The sequence below is a fragment of the Pristiophorus japonicus genome, chromosome 15 (genome assembly GCF_044704955.1).
Source record: "Pristiophorus japonicus isolate sPriJap1 chromosome 15, sPriJap1.hap1, whole genome shotgun sequence".
Lineage (NCBI taxonomy): Eukaryota > Metazoa > Chordata > Chondrichthyes > Pristiophoridae > Pristiophorus > Pristiophorus japonicus.
Window position 1 is genome coordinate 100,374,839 of NC_091991.1, and position 24,530 is coordinate 100,399,368.

General features: G+C 54.8%; 1 protein-coding gene across 6 annotated transcripts in view; it reads right to left on the bottom strand.

The window, feature by feature from the left end:
- Window positions 1-17,169: 17,169 nt before the first annotated feature.
- Window positions 17,170-24,530, bottom strand: part of LOC139280929 (zinc finger protein 436-like) — a 38,859-nt gene continuing 31,498 nt past the window's right edge. For 3 of the 6 annotated variants that reach the window (XM_070900738.1, XM_070900736.1, XM_070900737.1), the window contains one exon: window positions 17,170-19,219. In XM_070900738.1, coding sequence (XP_070756839.1) covers window positions 17,889-18,854 — 966 coding nt within the window. In that variant the 5' untranslated portion in view covers window positions 18,855-19,219 and the 3' untranslated portion in view covers window positions 17,170-17,888. Of the gene's footprint in view, window positions 19,220-20,911; window positions 21,108-21,336; window positions 21,452-22,281; window positions 22,703-24,530 lie in introns of those variants that run through there. The other 3 variants (XM_070900739.1, XM_070900740.1, XM_070900741.1) reach the window with 3 other exon arrangements.

Here is a 24,530-nt window from a genome sequence, read left to right on the forward strand (position 1 = left end):
AGTGAGAGAGAGAGAGCGAGAGAGAGAGCGAGAGAGAGAGTGAGAGAGATAGAGCGAGACAGAGAGAGCAAGAGAGAGAGAGTGAGAGAGAAAGATAGAGAGAGAGAGAAGGCATTAGCGAGAGAGAAGGCGAGAGAGAGAAGTTGAGAGAGAGAAGGCGAGAGAGAGAGAGAGAGAGAGAGAGAGTGAGAGAGAAAGATAGAGAGAGAGAAGGCGTTAGCGAGAGAGAAGGCGAGAGAGAGAAGTTGAGAGAGAGAAGGTGAGAGACTAGGTGAGAGTGAGAAGGTGAGAGAGAGAAAGAAAGAGAGAGAGAGAGAGAGAGAGAGAGAGAGAGAGAGAGAGAGAGAGAGAGAGAGAGAGAGAGAAGAGAGGGAAAGAGACAGACAGAGAGAGCCAGAGAGAGAGAGAGAGAGAAGGCGAGGCAGAGAAGAGAAGACGATAGAGAGAGAGAGAGAGAGAGAGAGAGAGAGTGAGAGAGAGAAGGCGAGAGAAAGAGAGTGCGAGTGCGAGACAAAGAGAGAGAGAGAGAGAAGGCAAGAGAGAGAAGGCGAGAGAGAGAAGGCGAGAGAGAGAAGGCGAGAGAGAGAAGGCAAGAGAGAGAAGGCGAGAGACTAGGTGAGAGTGAGAAGGTGAGAGAGAGAGAAGGCGAGAGAAGAGAGATAGAGCACGAGTGCGAGACAAAGAGAGATAGAGCACGAGTGCGAGACAAAGAGAGAGAGAGAGAAGGCGAGAGAGAGAGAGAGAGTAGGCGAGAGAGAGAAAACGAGAGAGAGAAGGCAAGAGAGAGAGGGCGAGAGACTAGGTGAGAGTGAGAAGGTGAGAGTGAGAAGGTGAGAGAGAGAGGGAGAGAGAGCGAGAGAGAGAGAGCGAGAGAGAGAGTGAGAGAGATAGAGCGAGAGAGATAGAGCGAGAGAGAGAGAGAGAGAGAGTGAGAGAGAAAGATAGAGAGAGATAGAAGTTGGAAGAGAGAAGGCGTTAGCGAGAGAGAAGGCGAGAGAGAGAGAGAGAGAGAGTAGGCGAGAGAAAACGAGAGAGAGAAGGCAAGAGAGAGAGGGCGAGAGACTAGGTGAGAGTGAGAAGGTGAGAGTGAGAAGGTGAGAGAGAGAGGGAGAGAGAGCGAGAGAGAGAGAGCGAGAGAGAGAGTGAGAGAGATAGAGCGAGAGAGATAGAGCGAGAGAGAGAGAGAGAGAGAGTGAGAGAGAAAGATAGAGAGAGATAGAAGTTGGAAGAGAGAAGGCGTTAGCGAGAGAGAAGGCGAGAGAGAGAAGTTGAGAGAGAGAAGGCGAGAGACTAGGTTGAGAGAGAGAAGGCAAGAGAGAGAGAGAGAGAATGAGAGAGAAAACGAGAGAGAGAAGGCGAGAGACTCGTTGAGAGTGAGAAGGTGAGAGAGAGAGAGAAAGAGAGAGAGAAACAGAGAGAGAGAGAGAGAGAGAGAGAGAGAGAGAGAGAGTGATAGGGAGAAGGCGAGAGAGAGAAGGCGAGAGAATATGGTGAGAGAGAGAAGGCGAGAGACAATGGTGAGAGAGAGAAGGCGAGAGAGAGAAGGCGAGAGGGAAAGAGAGAGATAGAGAGAGAGAGACAGAGAGAGAGACAGAGAGAGAAGGCGAAGAGAAAAGGAGAAGAAGATAGAGAGAGAGAGAGGTAGAGAGAGAGAGAGAGATTGAGAGTAAGGGTGAGAGAGAGCTAGTGCGAGACAGAGAGAGAGAGAGAAGGCGAGAGAGAGAAGGCGAGAGACAATGGTGAGATAGAGAAGGCGAGAGACAATGGTGAGAGAGAGGAAGGCGAGAGACAATGGTGAGAGAGAGAAGACGAGAGACAATGGTGAGAGAGAGAAGGCGAGAGACAATGGTGAGAGAGAGAAGGCGAGAGACAATGGTGAGAGCGACAATGGTGAGAGAGAGAAGGTGAGAGTGAGAGAGAAGGCAAGAGAGAGAGATAGAGAGAAGGAGAGAGACAGAGAGAAAGAGAGATGGCGAGGGAGAGAGAGAGAGAGAGAGAAGAGAGAGAGAGAGAGAGAAGTCGAAAGAGTGAGAGAGAGAGAGAGAGAAAAGGCGAGAGAGAGAGAGAGAGAGAGAGAGAGAGAGAAAGAAGGCGGGAGAGAAAGCGAGAGAGAATGAGAGAGAGACACGAGAGAGCGAGAGAGAGAGAGAACACGAGAGAGCGAGAGAGAGAAAGCGAGAGAGAGGCGAGTGCGAGAGAGAAGGCGAGAGAGAGAGAGAGAGCAAGAGAGAGGGAGGGCGAGAAAGAGAGATAGAGAGAGAGAAAGAGAAAGAAGGCGAGAGAGAGAGAGTGGGAGAAAAGGTGAGAGAGAGAGTGAGAGAGAGAGGGAAAAAGAGAGTGAGAAGGCGAGACAGAAGGCGAGAGAAAGAGAGAGAGAGAGAGATGAGAGAGTGAGAGGGCGAGACAGAGCGCGAGAGAGACAGAGCGAGAGCGAGAGAGAGAGAGAGAGAGAGAAGAGAGAGAGAGAGTAGGCGGGGATAGAGAGAAGGCGGGAGAGAGAGAAGGCGGGAGACAGAAGGCAGGAGACAGAAAGCCTGAGAGAGAGAGAAGGCGAGAGAGAGAGAGAGCGAGAGAGTGCGAGAGAGAGCGAGAGAGAGCGAGAGAGAGCGAGAGAGAGCGAGAGAGAGCGAGAGAGAGCGAGAGAGAGCGAGAGAGAGCGAGAGAGAGCGAGAGAGAGCGAGAGAGAGTGAGAGAGAGCGAGAGAGAGCTAGAGAGAAAGAGAACAAGAGAGAGCATTTGAGAGAGAGAGAAGGCAAGAGAGAGAGAGAGAGAAGGTGAGAGAGAGAGAGAAGGCGAGAGAGAGAGAGAAGGCGAGAGAGTGCGAGAGAGAGCGAGAGAGCAAGAGAGAGCGAGAGAGAGCGAGAGAGAGCGAGAGAGAGCGAGAGAGAGCGAGAGAGAGCGAGAGAAGGCGAGAGAGAGAAGGCGAGAGAGAGCAGGCAAGAGAGAGAGAAAGCGAGAGAGAGTAGGTGAGATAGAGAAGGCGAGAGAAAGAGCATGAGAAAGAGCGAGAGAGAGAGAGAGGAGAGGGAGAGAGAAGGCGAGAGAGAGAGAGAGTGAAAGATAGAGTGAGAGAGAAGTTGAGAGAGAGAAGGCGCTAGCGAGAGAGAGAAGGCGAGAGGGAGAAGGCGAGAGAGAGAGAGAGAGAGAGAGAAAATGAGAGAGAGAAGGCGAGAGACTAGGTGAGAGTGAGAAGGTGGGAGAGAGAGAGAGAGTGAGAAGGAGAGAGAGAGAGAGAGAGAGAGAGAGATAGGGAGAAGGAGAGAGAGAGAAAGCGAGAGACAATGGTGAGAGAGAGAAGGCGAGAGACAATGGTGAGAGAGAGAAGGCGAGAGAGAGAGAGAAGGCGAGAGGGAGAGAGAAGGCGAGAGAGAGAGAGATAGAGTGCGAGTGCGAGACAGAGAGAGAGAGAGAGAGAAGGCGAGAGAGAGAGAGAAGGCGAGAGAGAGAAGTTGAGAGACTAAGTGAGAGTGAGAAGGTGAGAGAGAGAGAGAGATAGAGAGAGATAGTGAGAGAGATAGAGCGAGAGAGAGAGAGCTAGAGGGAGAGAGAGAGTGAGAGAGAAAGATAGAGAGAGAGAGAAGTTGAGAGAGAGAACGCGTTAGTGAGAGAGAAGGCGAGAGAGAGAAGTTGAGAGAGAGAAGGCGAGAGAGAGAGAGAGAGAGAGAGAAAATGAGAGAGAGAAGGCGAGAGACTAGGTGAGAGTTAGAAGGTGAGAGTTAGAAGGTGAGAGAGAGAGAGAAAGAGAGAGAGAGAGAGAGAGAGAGAGAGAGAGAGACAAGGCAAGAGGGAAAGAGACAGACAGAGAGAGCCAGAGAGAGAGAGAGAGAAGGCGAGAGAGAGAAGGAGAAGAAGTTAAAGAGAGAGAGAGAGAGAGAGAAGGCGAGAGAGAGAGAGATAGAGAGCGAGTGCGACACAGAGAGAGAGAGAGAGAGAGAGAAGGCGAAAGAGAGAAGGCGAGAGAGAGAAGGTGAGAGAGAGAAAGAGAGAGATAGAGCGAGAGAGAGAGAGAGAGAGAGAGAGAGAGAGAGAGAGAGTGAGAGAGAAAGATAGAGAGAGAGAGAAGTTGAGAGAGAGAAGGCATTAGCGAGAGAGAAGGCGAGAGACTAGGTCGAGAGTGAGAAGGTGAGAGAGAGAGAGAAAGAGAGAGAGAAACAGAGAGAGAGAGAGAGAGAGAGAGAGAGAGAGAGAAGAGTGTGAGATAGGGAGAAGGCGAGAGAGAGAAGGCGAGAGACAATGGTGAGAGAGAGAAGGCGAGAGAAAATGGTGAGAGAGAGAAGGCGAGAGGGAAAGAGAGAGAGAGAGAGAGAGAGAGAAGGGGAAGAGAAAAGGAGAAGAAGATAGAGAGAGAGAGAGATAGAGAAATAGAGAGAGAGAGACTGAGAGTGAGGGTGAGAGAGAGCGAGTGCGAGACAGAGAGAGAGAGAGGAGACGAGAGAGAGAAGGCGAGAGACAATGGTGAGAGAGAGAAGGCGAGAGACAATGGTGAGAGAGAGAAGGCGAGAGACAATGGTGAGAGAGAGAAGGTGAGAGACAATGGTGAGAGAGAGAAGGTGAGAGACAATGGTGAGAGAGAGAAGGCAAGAGACAATGGTGAGAGCGACAATGGTGAGAGAGAGAAGGCGAGAGAGAGAGAGAAGGCAAGAGAGAGAGAGAAGGCAAGAGAGAGAGAGAGATAGAGTGGAGAGAGAGACAGAGAGAAAGAGAGATGGCGAGGGAGAGAGAGAGAGAGAGAGAGAGAAGTCGAAAGAGAGAGTGAGAGAGAGAGAGAGAAAAGGCGAGAGAGAGAGAAAGAGAGAGAGAACACAAGAGAGTGAGAGAGAGAAAGCGAGAGAGAAGGCGAGAGAGAAAGAGAGAGAGAACACAAGAGAGTGAGAGAGAGAGAGAACACGAGAGAGCGAGAGAGAGAAAGCGAGAGAGAAGGCGAGAGCAAGAGAGAAGACGAGAGAGAGAGAGCAAGAGAGAGGGAGGGCAAGAAAGAGAGAGACAGAGAGAGCGAAAGAAGGCGAGAGAGAGAGTGGGAGAAAAGGTGAGAGTGAGAGAGAGAGTGAGAGAGAGAGAGTGAAAAAGAGAGTGAGAAGGCGAGACAGAAGGCGAGAGAAAGAGAGAGATAGAGAGAGAGAGAGAGTGGGTGAGAGAGAGAGAGCGAGAGGGAGAGATAGAGAGAGAGAGAAGGTGGGAGACTGGGAGAGAGAACAAGAGAGAGAGAAGGTGAGAGCGAGAGAGAGAGAGAGTGAGATAGAGAGGGATAGAGAGAGAGAGAGAGAATGCGAGAGAGAAGCCGAGAGAGAGTGCGAGAGAGAATGCGAGAGAGAAGGTGAGGAAGAAGGCGAGAGAGAAGGCGAGAGAGAAGGCGAGAGAGAAGGCGAGAGAGAAGGCGAGAGAGAAGGCGAGAGAGAAGGCGAGAGAGAAGGCGAGAGAGAAGGCGAGAGAGAAGGCGAGAGAGAAGGCGAGAGAAAAAGCGAGAGAAAAAGCGAGAGAGATAGAGAGAGAGAGAGAGAGAAGACGAGAGAGAGTATTTGAGAGAGAGAAGGCGAGAGAGCAGGCAGGCGAGAGAGAGCAGGCAAGAGAGAGAGAGAGAGAGAGAAATAGAGAGAGAAATAGAGAGAGACAGAAGGCAAGAGAGAAGGAGAGAGAGAGCGAGAGAGAGAGAGAGAGAGAGAGAGGGTGATAGACTGAACGGCGAGAGAGAGAGATATAGAGAGAGCAAGGGAGGGAGAGAGAAGGCGAGGGAGAGAGAGAGAGAGAGAGAGAGAGAGAGAGAGAGAGAGAGAACGAGAGAAAGCATTTGAGAGAGAGAGAAGGCAAGAGAGAGAGAGAGAGAGAGAAGGCGAGAGAGAGAGAGAAGGCGAGAGAGAGAGAGAAGGCGAGAGAGAGAGAAGGCGAGAGAGAGCAAGAGCGAGAGAGTGCGAGAGAGAGCGAGAGAGAGAGAGAGAGCGAGAGAGTGAGAGAGAGCGAGAGAGTGAGAGAGAGAAGGCGAGAGAGAGCAGGCAAGAGAAAGAGAGAGAGAAAGCGAGAGAGAGTAGGTGAGATAGAGAAGGTGAGAGAGAAGGCGAGAGAAAGAGCATGAGAAAAAGCGAGAGAGAGAGAGAGTGAGATAGACAGAGAGGAGAGGGAGAGAGAAGGCAAGAGAGAGAGAGAGAGCGAAAGATAGAGTGAGAGAGAAGTTGAAAGAGAGAAGGCGAGAGGGAGAAGGCGAGAGACAGAGAGAGAGAGAGAAAATGAGAGAGAGAAGGCGAGAGACTAGGTGAGAGTGAGAAGGTGAGAGAGAGAGAGTGAGAAGGTGAGAGAGAGAGAGAGAGAGAGAGAGAGATAGGGAGAAGGCGAGAGAGAGAAGGCGAGAGAGAGAAGGCGAGAGACAATGGTGAGAGAGAGAAGGCGAGAGACAATGGTGAGAGAGAGAAGGCAAGAGACAATGGTGAGAGAGAGAAGGCGAGAGGGAAAGAGACAGACAGAGAGAGCCAGAGAGAGAGAGAGAGAGAGAAGGTGAGAGAGAGAAGGAGAAGAAGATAGAGAGAGAGAGAGAGAGAGAGAGAGATGGCGAGAGAGATGGCGAGAGAGAGAGAGATAGAGAGCGAGTGCGAGACAGAGAGAGAGAGAGAGAGAGAAGGCAAGAGAGAAGGCGAGAGAGAGAAGGCGAGAGACTAGGTGAGAGTGAGGAGGTGAGAGAGAGAGAGAGAGCGAGAGAGAGATAGTGAGAGAGATAGAGCGAGAGAGAGCTAGAGGGAGAGAGAGAGAGTGAGAGAGAAAGATAGAGAGAGAGAGTTGTTGAGAGAGAAGGTGTTAGCGAGAGAGAAGGTGAGAGAGAGAAGTTGAGAGAGAGAAGGCGAGAGAGGGAGAGAGAGAAGGCGAGAGAGAGAAGGCGAGAGACTAGGTGAGAGTTAGAAGGTGAGAGAGAGAAAGAGAGAGAGAGAGAGAGAGAGAAAGAGAGAGAGAGAGAGAGAGAGAGAGAGAAGGCGAGAGGGAAAGAGACAGACAGAGAGAGCCAAAGAGAGAGAGAGAGAGAAGGCGAGAGAGTTAAGGAGAAGAAGATAGAGAGAGAGAGAGAGAGAGAGAGAGAGAAGGCGAGAGAGAGAGAGATAGAAAGAGCGAGTGCGAGACAGAGAGAGAGAGCGAGAAGTTGAAAGAGAGAAGGCGAGAGAGAGAAGGCAAGAGAGAGAAGGCAAGAGAGAGAAGACGAGAGACTAGGTGAGAGTGAGAAGGAGAGAGAGAGAGAGAGAGAGAGAGAGCGAGAGAGCGAGAGAGAGATAGAGTGAGAGAGATAGAGCGAGAGAGAGAGAGCGAGAGAGAGAGAGAGTGAGAGAGAAAGATAGAGAGAGAGAGAAGTTGAGAGAGAGAAGGTGTTAGCGAGAGAGAGAGAGAGAGAGAGAGAGAGAGAAAACGAGAGAGAGAAGGCGAGAGACTAGGTCGAGAGTGAGAAGGTGAAAGAGAGAGAGAAAGAGAGAGAGGAAGAGAGAGAGAAACAGAGAGAGAGAGAGAGAGAGAGAGAAAGTGTGAGATAGGGAGAAGGCGAGAGAGAGAAGGCGAGAGACAATGGTGAGAGAGAGAAGGCGAGAGAAAGTGGTGAGAGAGAGAAGGCGAGAGAGAGAAGGCGAGAGGGAAAGAGAGAGAGAGAGAGACAGAGAGACAGAGACAGAGCGAGAAGGGGAAGAGAAAAGGAGAAGAAGATAGAGAGAGAGAGAGATAGAGAGAGAGAGATTGAGAGTGGGTGAGAGAGAGACAGAAAGAGGGAGAGATAGAGAGAGAGAGAAGGTGGGAGACAGGGAGAGAGAACGAGAGAGAGAGAAGGCGAGAGCGAGAGAGAGAGAAGGCGAGAGAGAGAGAGAGAGAGAGAGTGAGATAGAGAGGGATAGAGAGAGAGAGAATGCGAGAGAGAAGCCGAGAGAGAATGCGAGAAAGAAGGCGAGGAAGAAGGCGAGAGAGAAGGCGAGAGAGAAGGCGAGAGAGAAGGCGAGAGAGAAGGCGAGAGAGAAGGCGAGAGAGAAGGCGAGAGAGAAGGCGAGAGAGAAGGCGAGAGAGAAGGTGAGAGAGATAGAGAGAGAGAGAGAAGACGAGAGAGAGTATTTGAGAGAGAGAAGGCGAGAGAGCAGGCAGGCGAGAGAGAGCAGGCAAGAGAGAGAGAGAGCGAGAAATGGAGAGAGACAGAAGGCAAGAGAGAAGGAGAGAGAGAGCGAGAGAGAGCTAGAGAGAGAGAAGTCGAGAGAGAGAGAAGTCGAGAGAGAGCAGGCAAGAGAGAGAGAGAGAGAAAGCGAGAGAGAGTAGGTGAGATAGAGAAGGCGAGAGAGAAGGTGAGAGAAAGAGCGTGAGAAAGAGCGAGAGAGAGAGAGAGAGATAGACAGAGAGGAGAGGGAGAGAGAAGGCGAGAGAGAGAGAGAGAGAGCGAAAGATAGAGTGAGAGAGAAGTTGAGAGAGAGAAGGCGCTCGTGAGAGAGAGAAGGCGAGAGAGAGAAGGCGAGAGAGAGAAGGCGAGAGAGAGAGAGAGAGAAAACGAGAGAGAGAAGCAGAGAGACTAGGTGAGAGTGAGAAGGTGAGAGAGAGAGAGAGAGAGAGAGAGAGAGAGTGAGAAGGAGAGAGAGAGAGAGTGAGAAGGTGAGAGAGAGAGAAGGCGAGAGAGAGCAGGCAAGAGAGAGAGAGAAGGCGAGAGTAGGTGAGATAGAGAAGGCGAGCGAGAAGGCGAGAGAAAGAGCATGAGAAAGAGCGAGAGAGAGAGAGAGATTGACAGAGAGGAGAGGGAGAGAGAAGGCGAGAGAGAGAGAGAGAGAGAGAGAGGGCGAAAGATAGAGTGAGAGAGAAGTTGCGAGGGAGAAGGCGCTCGCGAGAGAGAGTCTGGGTCTGGGGAGGGTGAGGGGGGGTCTGCGTCAGTGTGGGATAGGGGAGGGGGGGTCTGGGTCAGGGGAGGGAGAGGGGGGTTTCTCTGTCAGTCTTGGACAGGGGAGAGTGAGAGAGGGTCTGGATCAGGGGACGGTGAGGGTGTGGTGGGGTCTGGTCAGTCTGGGACGGTGAAGGGTGAGGGGGGGTCTGGGTCAGTATGGGATAGGGGAGGGTGAAGGGGTGGTCTGGGTCAGTCTGGGACAGGGGAGGGTGAGGGGGGTCTGGGACAGAGGAGGGTGAGGGAGGGTCTGGGTCAGTCTGGGACAGGGAATGGTGAGGGGGGGTCTGGGTCAGTCTGCGACAGGGGAGGGTGAGGGGGGTCTGGGTCAGTCTGGGTCTGGGGATGGTGAGGGGGGTCTGGGTCAGTCTTGGACAGGGGAGGGTGAGGGGGGTGGTATGCGTCAGTCTGGGGCAGGGGAGGGTGAGGGGGGTCTGGGTCAGTCTGGGATAGGGGAGGGTGAGAGGGTGGGGTCCTTCTGGGACAGGGGAGAGTGCGGGCGGGGTCTGGGTCAGTCTGGGACAGGGGAGGGTGAAGGGGGTTTCTGGGTCAGTCTTGGACAGGGGAGAGTGAGAGAGGGTCTGGATCAGGGGACGGTGAGGGTGTGGTGGGGTCTGGTCAGTCTGGGACGGTGAAGGGTGAGGGGGGGTCTGGGTCAGTATGGGATAGGGGAGGGTGAAGGGGTGGTCTGGGTCAGTCTGGGACAGGGGAGGGTGAGGGGGGTCTGGGACAGAGGAGGGTGAGGGAGGGTCTGGGTCAGTCTGGGACAGGGAATGGTGAGGGGGGGTCTGGGTCAGTCTGCGACAGGGGAGGGTGAGGGGGGTCTGGGTCAGTCTGGGTCTGGGGATGGTGAGGGGGGTCTGGGTCAGTCTTGGACAGGGGAGGGTGAGGGGGGTGGTATGCGTCAGTCTGGGGCAGGGGAGGGTGAGGGGGGGTCTGGGTCAGTCTGGGATAGGGGAGGGTGAGAGGGTGGGGTCCTTCTGTGACAGGGGAGAGTGCGGGCGGGGTCTGGGTCAGTCTGGGACAGGGGAGGGTGAAGGGGGTGGGTCAGTCTGGGACAGGGGAGGGTGAGGGGGGGTCTGGGTCAGTCTGGGACAAGGGGCGGTGAGGGGATGGGGAGGTCTGGGTCAGTCTGGGACAGTGAAGTGTGAGGGGGGTTCTCGGTCAGTCTGGGACAGGGGAGGGTTAGGCGGGGATCTGCGTCAGTCTGGGACAGGGGAGGGGGGCTCTGGGTCAGTATGGGACAGGGGAGGGTGAGGGGGGTCTGGATCAGTCTGGGACAGGGGAGGGTGAGGGTGGGGGTCAGTCTGGGACAGGGGAGAGAGAGAGGGGGTCTGGGTCTGTCTGGGACAGGGGAGGGTGAGGGGGGGTCTGGGTCTGTCTGGGACAGGGGAGGGTGAGGGGGAAGGTTTGGGTCAGTCTGGGACAGGGGAGTGTGAGGGGGGAGTTGGGTCAGTCTGGGACAGGGGAGGGTGAGAGGCGCTTGCGTCAGTCTGGGACAGGGGAGGGTGAGGGGGGTCTGGGTCAGTCTGGGACAGGGGATGGTGAGGGGGGGACTGGGTCAGTCTGGGACAGGGGAGGGTGAGGGAGGGTCTGGGCAAGTCTGGGACAGGGGTCGGTGAGGGGGGTCTGGGTCAGTCTGGGACAGGGGAGGGTGATGGAGGGGTCTGGGTCAGTCTGGGAAAGGGGAGGATAAGGGGGTCTGGGTCAGTCTGGGACAGTGGAGGGTGAGTGGGGTGGTCTGGGTCAGTCTGGGACAAGGTAGAGTGAGGGGGGTCTGGGTCAGTCTGGGACAGAGGAGGGTGACGGGTGTCTGGGTCAGTCTGGGACAGCGGAGGGTGAGGGGGGGGTCAGTCTGGGACAGGGGAGTGTGAGGGGGTGTGGGGTCAGTCTGAGACAGGGGAGGGTGAGTGGGGGTCTGGGTCAATTTGGGACAGGGGAGAGTGAGGGGGTGTCTGCTTCAATCTGGGACAGGGGAGGGGGGTTCTGGGTCAGTCTGGGACAGGGGAGGGTGAGGGTGGTCTGGTCAGTCTGGAACATAGGAGGGTGAGGGTGGCGGGCGTCTGGGTCAGTCTGGAACAGGGGAGGGCGAGAGGGGCTCTGGGTCAGGGAAAGGTGAAGGGGGATCTGGGTCAGTCAGGGACAGGGGAGGTTGAGGGGGTGTCTGGGTCAGTCTGGGACAGGGGAGGGTGAGGTGGCTCTGGGTCAGGGAAGGGTGAGGGGGAAGTCTGGGACAGGGAAGGGTGAGGTGGTGTCTGGGTCAGTCTGGGACAGGGGAGAGTGAGGGTGGTCTGGGTCAGCCTGGGACAGGGGAGGGTGAGGAGGGGTCTGTGTCAGTCTGGGGCAGGGAAGGGTGAGGGTGGTCTGGGTCAGGGAAGAGTGAGGGGGGGTCAGTCTGGGACAGGGGAGGGTGAGGGGGTCTGGGCCAGGGGAGGGTGAGGGGGTCTGGGCCAGTCTGAGACAGGGGAGGGTGAGGGGGGTCTGTGTAAGTCTGGGACAGGGGAGGGTGAGGGGGGTCTGGGTCAGTCTTGGACAGGGAAGGGTGAGAGGGTTCTGGGTCAGTCTGGGACAGGGGAGGGTGAGGGGGGGGGTCTGGGTCAGTCTGGGACAGGGGAGGGTGAGGGGAAGCCTGGGTCAGTCTGGGACAGGGGAGGATGAGGGAGGTTCTGGGTCAGGGATTGGTGAGGTGTTTCTGGGTCTGGGAGAGGGGAGGGTGAGGGAGGGTCTGCATCAGTCTGGGACAGGGGTCGGTGAGGGGGTGGGGGGGTCTGGGTCAGTCTGGGACAGTGAAGGGTGAGGGGGTGGTCTGGGTCAGTCTGGGACAGGGGAGGGTGAGGGGGTCTGGGTCAGTCTGGGAGAGTGGAGGGTGAGGGGGGTGGTCTGGGACAGGGGAGGGAGAGGTGGGGTCTGGGTCAGGGGATGGTGAGGGTGTGGTGGGCTCTGGGTCAGTCTGGGACAGTGAAGGGTGAGGGGGGTCAGGGTCAGTATGGGATAGGGGAGGGTGAGGGGGTGGTCTGGGTCAGTCTGGGACAAGGGAGGGTGAGGGGGGTCTGGGACAGGGGAGGGTCTGGGTCAGTCTGGGACAGGGGCGGGTGAGGGGGGTCTGGGTCAGGGAAGGGTGAGGGGGTCTGGGTCAGTCTGGGACAGGGGATGGTGAGGGGGGTGGTATGGGTCAGTCTGGGACAGGGGAGGGTGAGGGGGGAGTCAGGGTCAGTCTGGGACAGGGGAGGGTGAGAGGGTGGGGACCTTCTGGGACAGAGGAGGGGGAGTGTGAGGGAGGGATCTGGGTCAGTCTGGGACAGGGGAGGGTGAGAGGGGGTCTGGGTCAGTCTCAGACAGGGTTGGTGAGGGGGTTCTGAGTCAGTCTGGGACAGGGGATGGTGAGGGGGGGGGTCAGTCTGGGACAGGGGAGGGTGAAGGGGGGTTCAGTCTGGGACAGGGGAGGGTGAGGCGGGGGTCGGGTCAGTCTGGGACAGGGGTGGGGGTGCGGTGTCTGGGACAGGGGAGAGTGAGGGGGTCGTCTGGGTCAGGGGAAGGTGAGGTAGTCTGGGACAGGGGGGTGTGGGGGGGGTCTGGGTCAGTCTGGGACAGGGGAAGGTGAGGGGGTTCTCGGTCAGTCAGGGACAGGGGAGGGTGAGGGGGAGTCTGGATCAGTCTGGGACAGGGAAGTGTGAGGGGGGTCTGGGTCAGTCTGGGACAGGGGAAGGTGAGGGGGTTCTCGGTCAGTCAGGGACAGGGGAGGGTGAGGGGGAGTCTGGATCAGTCTGGGACAGGGAAGTGTGAGGGGGGTCTGGGTCAGTCTGGGACAGGGGAAGGTGAGGGGGGTCTGGGTCAGTCTTGGACAGGGGAGGGTGAGGCGGGGGTGGGGTCAGTCTGGGACAGGGGTAGGGGTGCGGTGTCTGGGTCAGTCTGGGACAAGGGAGAGTGAGGGGGATCTGGGTCAGGGGAGGTTGATGGGGGGGTCTGGGTCAGTCTGGGACTGGGGATGGTGAGGGGGGGTCTGGGTCAGTCTGGGACAGGGAATGGTGAGGGGGGTCTGGGTCAGTCTGGGACAGGGGAGGGTGATGGAGGGGTCTGGGTCAGTCTGGGACTGGGGATGGTGAGGGGGGTCTGGGTCAGTCTTGGACAGGGGAGGGTGAGGGAGCGTCTGGGTCAGTCTGGGACAAGGGGCGGTGAGGGGATGGGGGGGTCTGGGTCAGTCTGGGACAGTGAAGTGTGAGGGGGGTCTCGGTCAGTCTGGGACAGGGGAGGGTTAGGTGGGGTCTGCGTCAGTCTGGGACAGGGGTGGGGGGCTCTGGGTCAGTATGGGACAGGGGAGGGTGAGGGGGGTCTGGATCAGTCTGGGACAGGGGAGGGTGAGGGTGGGGGTCAGTCTGGGACAGGGGAGGGAGAGAGGGGTTCTGGGTCTGTCTGGGACAGGGGAGGGTGAGGGGGAAGGTTTGGGTCAGTCTGGGACAGGGGAGGGTGAGGGGGGAGTTGGGTCAGTCTGGGACCGGGGAGGGTGAGAGGCGCTTGCGTCAGTCTGGGACAGGGGAGGGTGAGGGGGTTCTGGGTCAGTCTGCGACAGGGGAGGGTGAGGGGGGTCTGGGTCAGTCTGGGACAGGGGAGGGTGAGGGGGGGTCTGGGTCACTCTGGGACAGGGGAGGGTGAGGGGGGGTCTGGGTCAGTCTGGGACAGGGTATGGTGAGGGGGGGACTGGGTCAGTCTGGGATAGGGGAAGGTGAGGGAGGGTCTGGGCAAGTCTGGGACAGGGGTCGGTGAGGGGGTTGGGGGTCTGGTTCAGTTTGGGGCAGTGAAAGGTGAGCGGGGATCTGGGTCAGTCTGGGAAAGGGGAGGATAAGGGGGTCTGGGTCAGTCTGGGACAGTGGAGGGTGAGTGGGGTGGTCTGGGTCAGTCTGGGACAAGGTAGAGTGAGGGGGGGTCTGGGTCAGTCTGGGACAGAGGAGGGTGACGGGTGTCTGGGTCAGTCTGGGACAGCGGAGGGTGAGGGGGGGTCAGTCTGGGACAGGGGAGTGTGAGGGGGTGTGGGGTCAGTCTGAGACAGGGGTGGGGGAGCGATGTCTGGGTCAGTCTGGGACAGGGGAGATTGAGGGGGGTCTGGGTCAGTCTGGAACAGGGGAGGGTGAGTGGGGGTCTGGGTCAATTTGGGACAGGGGAGAGTGAGGGGGTGTCTGCGTCAATCTGGGACAGGGGAGGGGGGTTCTGGGTTAGTCTGGGACAGGGGAGGGTGAGGGTGGTCTGGGTCAGTCTGGGACAGGGGAGGGTGAGTGTGGCGGGCGTCTGGGTCAGTCTGGAACATGGGAGGGTGAGAGGGGCTCTGGGTCAGGGAAAAGTGAAGGGGGAGTCTGGGACAGGGGAGGGTGAGGGGGCGCTGGGTCAGGGAAGGGTGAGGGGGGAGTCTGGGACAGGGAAGGGTGAGGTGGTGTCTGGGTCAGGGGAGGGTGAGGGTGGTCTGGGTCAGCCTGGGACAGGGGAGGGTGAGGAGGGGTCTGTGTCAGTCTGGGGCAGGGAAGGGTGAGGGTGGTCTGGGTCAGGGAAGAGTGAGGGGGGGTCAGTCTGGGACAGGGGAGGGTGAAGGGGTCTGGGCCAGTCTGGGACAGGGGAGGGTGAGGGGGTCTGGGCCAGTCTGAGACAGGGGAGGGTGAGGGGGGGTCTGTGTAATTCTGGGACAGGGGAGGGTGAGGGGGGTCTGGGTCAGTCTGGGACAGGGAAGGTTGAGAGGGTTCTGGGTCAGTCTGGGACAGGGGAGGGTGAGGGGGAGCCTGGGTCAGTCTGGGACAGGGGAGGATGAGGGAGGTTCTGGGTCAGGGATTGGTGAGGTGTTTCTGGGTCAGTCTGGGAGAGGGGAGGGTGAGGGAGGGCCTGCATCAGTCTGGGACAGGGGTCGGTGAGGGGGTGGGGGGGTCTGGGTCAGTCTGGGACAGTGAAGGGTGAGGGGGTGGTCTGGGTCAGTCTGGGACAGGGGAGGGTGAGGGGGTCTGGGTCAGTCTGGGACAGTGGAGGGTGAGGGGGGTGGTCTGGGACAGGGGAGGGAGAGGTGGGGTCTGGGTCAGGGGATGGTGAGGGTGTGGTGGGGTCTGGGTCAGTGAAGGGTGAGGGGGGGTCTGGGTCAGTATGGGATAGGGGAGGGTGAGGGGGTGGTCTGGGTCAGTCTGGGACAAGGGAGGGTGAGGGGGGTCTGGGACAGGGGAGGGTCTGGGTCAGTCTGGGACAGGGGAGGGTGAGGGGGGGTCTGGGTCAGGGAAGGGTGAGGGGGTCTGGGTCAGTCTGGGACAGGGGATGGTGAGGGGGGTGGTATGGGTCAGTCTAAGACAGGGGAGGGTGAGGGGGGAGTCAGGGTCAGTCTGGGACAGGGGAGGGTTAGAGGGTGGGGACCTTCTGGGACAGGGGAGGGGGAGTGTGAGGGCGGGGTCTGGGTCAGTCTGGGACAGGGGAGGGTGAGAGGGGGTCTGGGTCAGTCTCAGACAGGGTTGGTGAGGGGGGGTCTGAGTCAGTCTGGGACAGGGGATGGTGAGGGAGGGGGTCAGTCTGGGACAGGGGAGGGTGAAGGGGGGTTCAGTCTGGGACAGGGGAGGGTGAGGCGGGGGTCGGGTCAGTCTGGGACAGGGGTGGGGGTGCGGTGTCTAGGACAGGGGAGAGTGAGGGGTCTCTGGGTCAGTCTGGGACAGGGGAGGGTGAGGGGGTCGTCTGGGTCAGGGGAAGGTGAGGTAGTCTGGGACAGGGGGGTGTGGGGGGGGGTCTGGGTCAGTCTGGGACAGGGGAAGGTGAGGGGGTTCTCGGTCAGTCAGGGACAGGGGAGGGTGAGGGGGAGTCTGGATCAGTCTGGGACAGGGGAGTGTGAGGGGGGTCTGGGTCAGTCTGGGACAGGGAAGGTGAGGGGGTTCTCGGTCAGTCAGGGACAGGGGAGGGTGTGGGGGGGTCTGGGTCAGACTGGGACAGGGGAGGGTGAGGTGGGGCCTGGTTCAGTCTGGGACAGGGGAGAGTGAGGGGGTTGTCTGGGTCAGTCTGGGACAGGGGAGGGTGAGGGGGGAGTCTGGGTCAGTCTGGGACAGAGGACGGTGAGTGGGTGGGGAGGTCTGGGTCAGTCTGGGACAGGGGAGAGTTAGTCTGGGACAGGGGAGTGTGAGGGGGGTTCTGGGTCAGTCTGGGACAGGGGATGGTGAGGGGGGAGTCTGGGTCAGTCTGGGACAGGGGAGGGTGAGGGGTGTCTCGGTCAGTCTAGGACAGGGAAGGTTGAGGGGGTCTGGGGAAGTCTGGGACAGGGAAGGGTGAGGGGGTGGTCTGGGTCAGTCTGGGACAGGGGAGGGTGAGGGGCGTGTCTGGGTCAGTCTGGGACAGGGGAGAGTGAGGGGTGTCTGGGGAAGTCTGGGACAGGGGAGTTTGAGGGGACGCTGGTGTGTCTGGGAGCAGAGGGATCGGTTTCCCCGTGTGGAAACCCAACGTCCCAGGTCTGTCGGCCAAAACCCTGGGGTCTGCAGGGAAGGTGCAGAGGGATCACTCCCCCATGTGGAGACTCAATGTCCAGGTCTGTCAGCCAAAGCTGGAGGGTCTGGGGGCAGGGGGCAGAGGGATCGACCCCACTGTGAGATGAACCAGTGTCCCAGCGTCTGTGGGCCAAAGCTCTGGGGTCTGGGGGCTTCTCCAAGGAAAAGCATAATACAGACAAGAGCCAGCTTGGTTGTATGAAAGGTAAATCATGTTTGACAAATTTGCTGGAGTTCTTTTGAGGATATAATGAGCAGGGTGTATAAGGGGGAACAAGTGGATGTGGAGTATTTGGATTTCCAGAAGGCATTCGATAAGGTGCCACGTAACAGATTACTGCACAAGTTAAGAGCTTAAGTGGTCATGGGTAATATATTAGCATGGATAGAAGGTGGACTAACTAACAGACAATGGAGTCGGGACAAATGGGTCATTTTCCGGTTGTCAATGGCAACTAGGAGGTTGCTGCAGGGATCGGTGCTGCATCTCAATTATTTACAATCTATATTAATGCCTTGGATGAAGGGACAGAGTGTGATGTCGCCAAGTTTGCTTATGATACAAAGATGGGTGGGAAAGCAAGTTGTGAGGAGGACACAAAGAATCTGGAAAGGGATGTAGACAGGCTAAGTGAGTGTGCGAACATTTGGAAGATGGAGTATAATGTGGGAATGTGTGAGGTTATCCACTTTGGCAGGAAAAATAAAAATAAAATCTATTATTTAAAAGGAGAAATATTACAAAATGCTGAAGTTCAGAGCGACCTGGATGTCCTTGTGCATGAAACACAAAATGTTAATATGCAGGTACAGCAATAATTATGAAGGCAAAATAAATGTTGGCCTTTATTGAAAGTGGGATGGAGTATAAAAGCAGAGAAGTCCTGCTACAACTGTACAGTGTATTTCTTAGACCACACCTCGAGTACTGCATCCAATTTTGATCTTATTTAAGGAGGGATATACTTGCATTGGAGACAGTAGAGAGAAGCTTCACTAATTTGATTCCTGAGATGGAGGAGTTGACATGAAGGTTGAGCAGGTTGGGCCGATACTCATTGGAGTTTAGAATAATAAGAGATGATCTTATTGAAACATATGATACTGAGGGGGCTCGGTATGTTAGATGCAGAGAGGATGTTTCCACTCGTAGGGAATCTAGACCTGGGGGCACAGTTTCGGAATAAGCGGTTGCCGATTCAGAACTGAGATGAGGAGAAATTTCTTCTCTCTGAGTCAATCCTTGGAATTCTCTACCCCAGGGAGCTGTGAAGGCTGGGTCATTGAATATATTTAAGGTGGAGGTAGCCAGCTTTTTGTACGATAATGGAGTGAAGGGTTATGGGGAACGGGCAGGAAAGTGGAGCTATGCTCATGATCAGATCAGCCATGATCTTATTAAATGGCAGAACAGGTTCGAGTGGCCAATAGCCTATTCCTACTCCTATTTCTTATGTTTTTTTTAAAAAAGGTGAATTATGGATGCAAACACAATCAGCATTATTTTTTACCTCACCCATTTCCCGTTGAATAATTTGTCAAATATGCAGAATATTTAACTCTAGGCCAGTTATAGGGGGAATCAATATGAGCGGAAAGAAAGCCCAACTGTCAGAATACACACGATTCAGTCTGGGACAGCAGCAGAATCCAAACCCTGTGAACTTGTGAACTCGCTGGTGTGTCAGCAGGTTGGATGAATGAGTGAATCCCTTTCCACACACGGAGCAGCTGAACGGCCTCTCCCCAGTGTGAACTCGCTGGTGGGACAGTAGACTGAATGATACAGTGAATCTCATCCCACACTCAGAGCAGGTGAACGGCCTCTCCCCAGTGTGAACTCGCTGGTGGTCCAACAGACGGGATGACACAGTGAATCCCTTCCCACACTCAGAGCAGGTGAACGGCCTCTCCCCAGTGTGAACTCGCTGGTGTAGCAGCAGGTGGGATGAGGTAATAAATCCCTTCCCACACTCAGAGCAGATGAACGGCCTTTCCCCAGTGTGAACTTGCTGGTGAGTTACAAGGTGGGTTGATCGAGTGAATCCCTTTCCACACTCAGAGCAGGTGAATGGCCTCTCCCCAGTGTGAACTCGCTGGTGATCCAGCAGGTTAGATGACCGACTGAATCCCTTCCCACACTCAGAGTAGGTGAATGGCCTCTCCCCAGTGTGAACTCGCTGGTGTAGCAGCAGGCTGGATGAAAAACTGAATGCGTTCCCACACTCAGAGCAGGTGAACGGCCTCTCCCTGGAGTGAACTCGCTGATGTCTCAGCAGGCTGGATGACAAAATGAATCCCTTCCCACACTCAGAGGAGGTGAACGGCTTCTCCGTGGAGTGAACTTGCTGCTGTCTCAGCAGGCGGGATGAGAGTGTGAATCCCTTCCCACACTCAGAGCAGGTGAATGGCCTCTCCCCAGTGTGACTGCGCCGATGAACTTCCAGCTCAGAGGGGGAATTGAAGCCCTTCCCACAGTCCCCACATTCCACCAGTTTCTCCATGGTGCAGGTGTCATTGTGTCTCTCCAGGTTGGATGATCAGTTGAAGCCACGTCCACACACAGAACACGTATACGGTTTCTTCCCGCTGTCAATGCTACGATGTTTTTTTCAGGCTGTGAAACTGCTTAAAGCTCTTTCCACAGTCAGTGCACTGGAACACTCTCACTCGGGTGTGTGTGTCTCAGTGCTTTTCCAGTCACACTGATGTTTGAAATCTGTTCCCACAGACAGAACAGACAAACTTTTCGCCTTCTACATTCAAAGGCTGATGATATTCAGGTCCTGAGGAATCGAGTGATTCTGTCAGAGCTTGATGTGATGTTTTGTTTGAGTTCCCCGTCTGCAAATCCTACCATTCGAATGCCCTGGAAAAGGAGTTTACTAAAATCATTACTGCAAGTACAGGACAGAAATTCAGAACAGACAATTCTAGATTCTATGGAATATTATTTCCTCTCTTGTTCCTGCAAATCTGAAAATCCCCACCCCATATATTCTTCACCTCCCTGTCCTGAAATTCAAACACGTCGCTCGTCTGAACACAGCTTGTCCTCACCTCCCAATTTTCATCACTGACAGTGGCTGGGTTCAGTTCTACACTCACTGGTTCCCCTCCCCTGAAGGTGCTGATTCTGGCTGGGTTCAGTTCTGCACTCACTGGTTCCCTTTCCCTGAAGGTGCTGACTCTGGCTGGGTTCAGTTCTACACTCACTGGTTCCCCTCCCCTGAAGGTGCTGACTCTGGTTGGGTTCAGTTCTGCACTCACTGGTTCCCCTTCCCTGAAGGTGCTGACTCTGGCTGGGTTCAGTTCTACACTCACTGGTTCCCCTCCCCTGAAGTTGCTGACACTGGCTGGGTTCAATTCCGCACTCTCTGGTTCCCCTCTATATTATCCACTGAAGGTGCCGACTCTGCCTGGTTTCAGTTAACATAAGAAATCGGAGCAGGAGTAGGCCATGTGGCCCCTCGAATCTGCTCCACCATTCAATAAGATCATGGCTAATCTCATGGACTCAGCTCCGCTTCGCTGCCAGCTCCCCATAATCCTTTACTCCCTTATCACTCAAAAATCTGTCTATCTCTGCCTTAAATTATATTCAATGACCCAGCCTCCATAGCGCTCTGTGCAGAGAATTCCATAGATTTACAACACTCAGAAGAAATTTCTCCTCATATCAGTTTTTAATGGGCGGCCCCTTATTCTAAGACTATGTCCCTTAGTTTTAGTTTCCCCTATGAGTGGAAATATCCTCGCTGCATCCACCTGTCGAGCCCCCTCATTATCTTATTTCAATAAGATCGCCTCTTATTTTTTCTTAACTCCAATGTGCATAGGCCCAACCTACTCAACCTGTCCTCATAAGTCATCCCCCTCATCTCCGGTATCGCTCTAGTGAACATTCTCTGAACAGTCTCCAATTCAAGTATATTTTTCCTTAAATACAGAGACCAAAACTGCATGCAGTACTCCAGGTGTGACTTCACCAATACCCTGTACAATTGTAGGATATCTCTGTTTTTATACTCTATCCCCCTTGCAATAAAGGCCAACATTCCATTTGCCTTCCAGAATACTTGCTGTACCTGCATACTAACTTTTTGTGTTTCATGCACAAGGACCCCCAGGTCTCACTTTACTGCAACACTTTGAAATTTTTCTCCATTTAAATTATAATAGATTTTTCTATTATTTCTGCCAAAGTGAATAACCTCACATTTTCCCACAATTTACTCACCCTGCCAAATTTTTGCCCATTCACTTAGCCTGTTTTTATCCTTTTGCAGATTAATTGTGCCCTTTTCATAGTTTGCTTTCCCATCCATCTTTGTATCAGTAAACTTGGCTACATTACACTCGGTTCCTTCATTGAATTCATTAATATAGATTATAAATAGTTGAGGACCCAGTACTGATCCCTGTGGCACCTCACTGTTACTGTTTGCCAACCAGAAAATGATCCATTTATCCCAACTCTCTGTTTTCTGTTAGTTAGCCAATCCTCTATCCATGCAAATAGATTACCTCCAACCACATGAGCTTTTGTCTTATCAGTCACCTTTTATGTGGCACCTTATTGAATGCCATCTGGAAATAATCCAAGTACACCACATCCACTGGATCCCACTTATCCACCATGCTTGTCACATCCTCAAAAAAAAAATTTGGCAAAAATGTTTCCCTTTCATTAAACCATGCTGACTTTGCTGGATTGAATAATGCTTTTCCAAATGTCCCGCTACTGCTTCCTGAATAATGGACTCCAGCATTTTCCCAATGACAGAAATTAGGCAAACTGGTCTATAGTTTCCTGCTTTTTGTCTGCCTCCTTTTCAAAATAGGGCCGTTACATTTGCGGTTTTTCAATCTCTTCGGACTGCCCCAGAATCCAGGGAGTTTGCTAAATTACAACCAATGTATCCACTATCCCTGCAGCCACTTCTTTAAGACCCTAGGATGTATTCATTCTTTGTCCTTCCCCACCTGGCCAGGCCTAGTTCCTTTGCTCAAATTCTGGGAAAAGTGTACTTTGATTTTTGCAGGCTGAATTATTGCAGAGAGCTGCGCATGTGCGGTTCAGCACCGCCCCTTGATTCGATTCGCAGTGAGCAGAGGAGCGCATGCACCCTCCCCTCCCCCAGCCCTGCCTGTTATCGCCAGGACTGACATATGAGGAGAGACTCGGTCGACTGGGCCTGTATTCACTGGAGTTTAGAAGAATGAGAGGGGATCTCATAGAAACATACAACATTCTGACGGCACTGGACAGGTTAGATGCAGCAAGAATGTTCCCGATGTTGGGGAAGTCCAGAACCAGAGGACACAGTCTAAGGATAAGGGGCAAGCCATTCCGGACTGAGATGAGGAGAAACTTCTTCACTCAGAGAGTTGTTAACCTGTGGAATTCCCTACCGCAGAGAGTTGTTAATGCCAGTTCATTGGATATATTCAAGAGGGAGTTAGATATGGCCCTTACGGCTAAAGGGATCAAGGGATATGGAGAGAAAGCAGGAATAGGGTACTGAGGTGAATGATCAGCCATAATCTTATTGAATGGCGGTGCAGGCTCGAAGGATGGAATGGCCTACTCCTGCAGTCTCCTTACAGCAGGCTATTTTCTATGTTTCTATTCACTCAGTGAGCAGAAGAAGATGGTTTAAAAGAGCCAGAAATGGAGATGCCGTGGCCCCGGGGTAAGGCAGCGAACAGCAGCCCCCTTCCCCTCCCACTCTCCTCTCCCGGTGCCTGCAATAGATGCACTTTGTGAAACTCCCCACATCCTCAGTGTCAGGCTGTGTTCCCACTGCTCACTGCCCAAGAACAACAGACACGGTGAGATTGGAACTGAATGAGGAACATTCACTTCTGATGTGAGGGAAAGAAAGTGCAATGATTTGAAAGAGCGAGGTGATTTACTTTCTCTCTTACCTTACACTGTCCACACACAGCCCGAGAATGGCCTCTCCCTTCCCCCACTCACATCATGTTCAGGAACTAGTTCCTGTTTCACTTTAGCTCCGGACAGAACTAAATCAGTAAGGTTCACTACGGGTTTGGAGAGAGAAAGCAGTAATGATTGTAAATAGCAGATTCTGCCCATTCTGTCTCCCTTACCCAGGACATACACTGTCCACACACAGCCCGAGAATGGACTCTCCCTTCCCCCACTCACACCACGCACTAACACTGGTTCTTGATCCACTCTGCTCCATACACACAGCCCCCGACTCCCCCTGAACTCCCCTGGACTCAATGCCGATCTCTGAGCCCACGTGTGGACACGCTGCCAAAGCGCTGCGCTGCTGTTAGGAGGCTGCGGTGTCTCTGTTCCCGGCTGTTTTAAACCATCTTCTTCTGCTCACTGAGTGAAAGGCAATCACAGGCAGGGCTGGGGGATGGGAGGGCGCATGTTCTTTTCGACTTCCTGGAAATCGACATAGGGGGCGGGGCTTACCCGCACATGCGCAGCTCTCTGCACTAATTCAGAATGTAAAACTCAAAGTGCACTTTCCCCAGAATCTGAGCAAAGGAACTGGGCCGGGGGGGAAAGGACAGGGAATGATTAAAGCTGGGAGCCTTGTCCCTTGGAGATGCTCAATATGGGATCATTCCGTGCAGGGTGTTTCTCTCCCTGAGCCCGTCTTCACGAAGCAATCCTGGAGAAATATCGCAGGGAGGAGGGAGTGGGAGTGTTTGCTGGGACCGTGCGGGGGTTAATATCTGACAGAAACAGTCCGAGATCAGTTTAATTAGAGTAAAACACTCGGTCACTGAGAGTAATACCGAACGGCCCTGAGCTGCAGGATTGCAGAGATTACAACGGGCAAGCCAGGGTTAAATGTGGGCCGTTGTATCTCTCACTCTCTGACACTGTCCCGCAGTGTGGGATTAATAATGTGTCTGTCTCTGGTACAATATCAGTGAGAGAGGAAACTGCATCTTCTGTCTCTCCAATGGGAACTTTCAGGATAAATCGGGACTTCACAGGTCAGTCTGGAACTGATACTGTGCATGTCTTTCTGTGTCTCACCGCCCAGCCTCGCACTCTCCTGTCTCTCGCTCAGCCCTCTCCCCTCTCTCTGTTGCTGTCCGCTCTCTCTTGTACTGGTTGAAAGGCGGGATACTGTTATTTAGCGTGATGTGGAAACACTGTTGCAGGTGTAAACTGATAATGTCTCTGTTTCTCTCTTTGGTGCAATATGTGAAGGTGTGGCACTGTTACTGAGCTTAATATGGAGAAACTGATACAAAGTGTAAACCTGATACTGTGTCTGTCTCGCTGTCTTTTCCGCTGGTGCTGTACATGAATGTGTGATGTTATCATTAAGCGTAATATGGGACACTCACCCTCAGCTCCCTCTCCCCTGGGACACTCACCCTCATTTCCCTCTGCCCCCAGGACTCTCACCCTCATCTCCCTCTCCCCATCCCCTGGGACACTCCGCCTCAGCTCCCTCTCCACCCGGGACATTCACCCTCAGCCCCCTCTCTCCACCCCCAGGGACATTCACCCTCAGCTCACTCTACCCCCCCACCCCCCACATGCGGCGGGACACTCATGCTCAGCTCCATCTCCTCCTCCCCTGTGACACTCACCGTCAGCTCCCTCTCCCGCCTGTGACACTCACCCTCAGCTCCCTCTCCCACCAGGACACTCACCCTCAGCTCCCTCTCCCCCGGGACACTCACCCTAAGCTCCCTCTCCCCCCGGGACACTCACCCTCAGCTCCCTCTCCCCCCGGGACACTCACCCTTAGCTCCCTCTCCCCTGGGACACTCACCCTCAGCTCCCTCTCCCCCGGGACACTCACCCGCAGCCCCCTCTCCCTCTGGACACTCACCCTCAGCTCCACCTCCCTCCACGACAATCCCCTTCAGCTCCCTCTCCACCCGGGACACTCAACCTCAGCTCCCTCTCCGCCCTCCCGAGGACATTCAACCTCAGCTCCCCCTCACCCCTGGACACTCAAAAGACGTCTCTTGTGATTTCCCCCAAATCCAGTCATCTCCCTTGTGTAGCAACACAAGTAGAGGTTCTAGCAAAGTGCTTAAACTGGGTAGGAAATGACCAAAATAATTGAGTCCCAGGAATGACCGCTGCTCCATCACCGTCTGTGGTCTCGGTACATTCTTGTTGGCCTCTGCCTTGGCATCGGTGGGTCTGATGCAATCTGCCG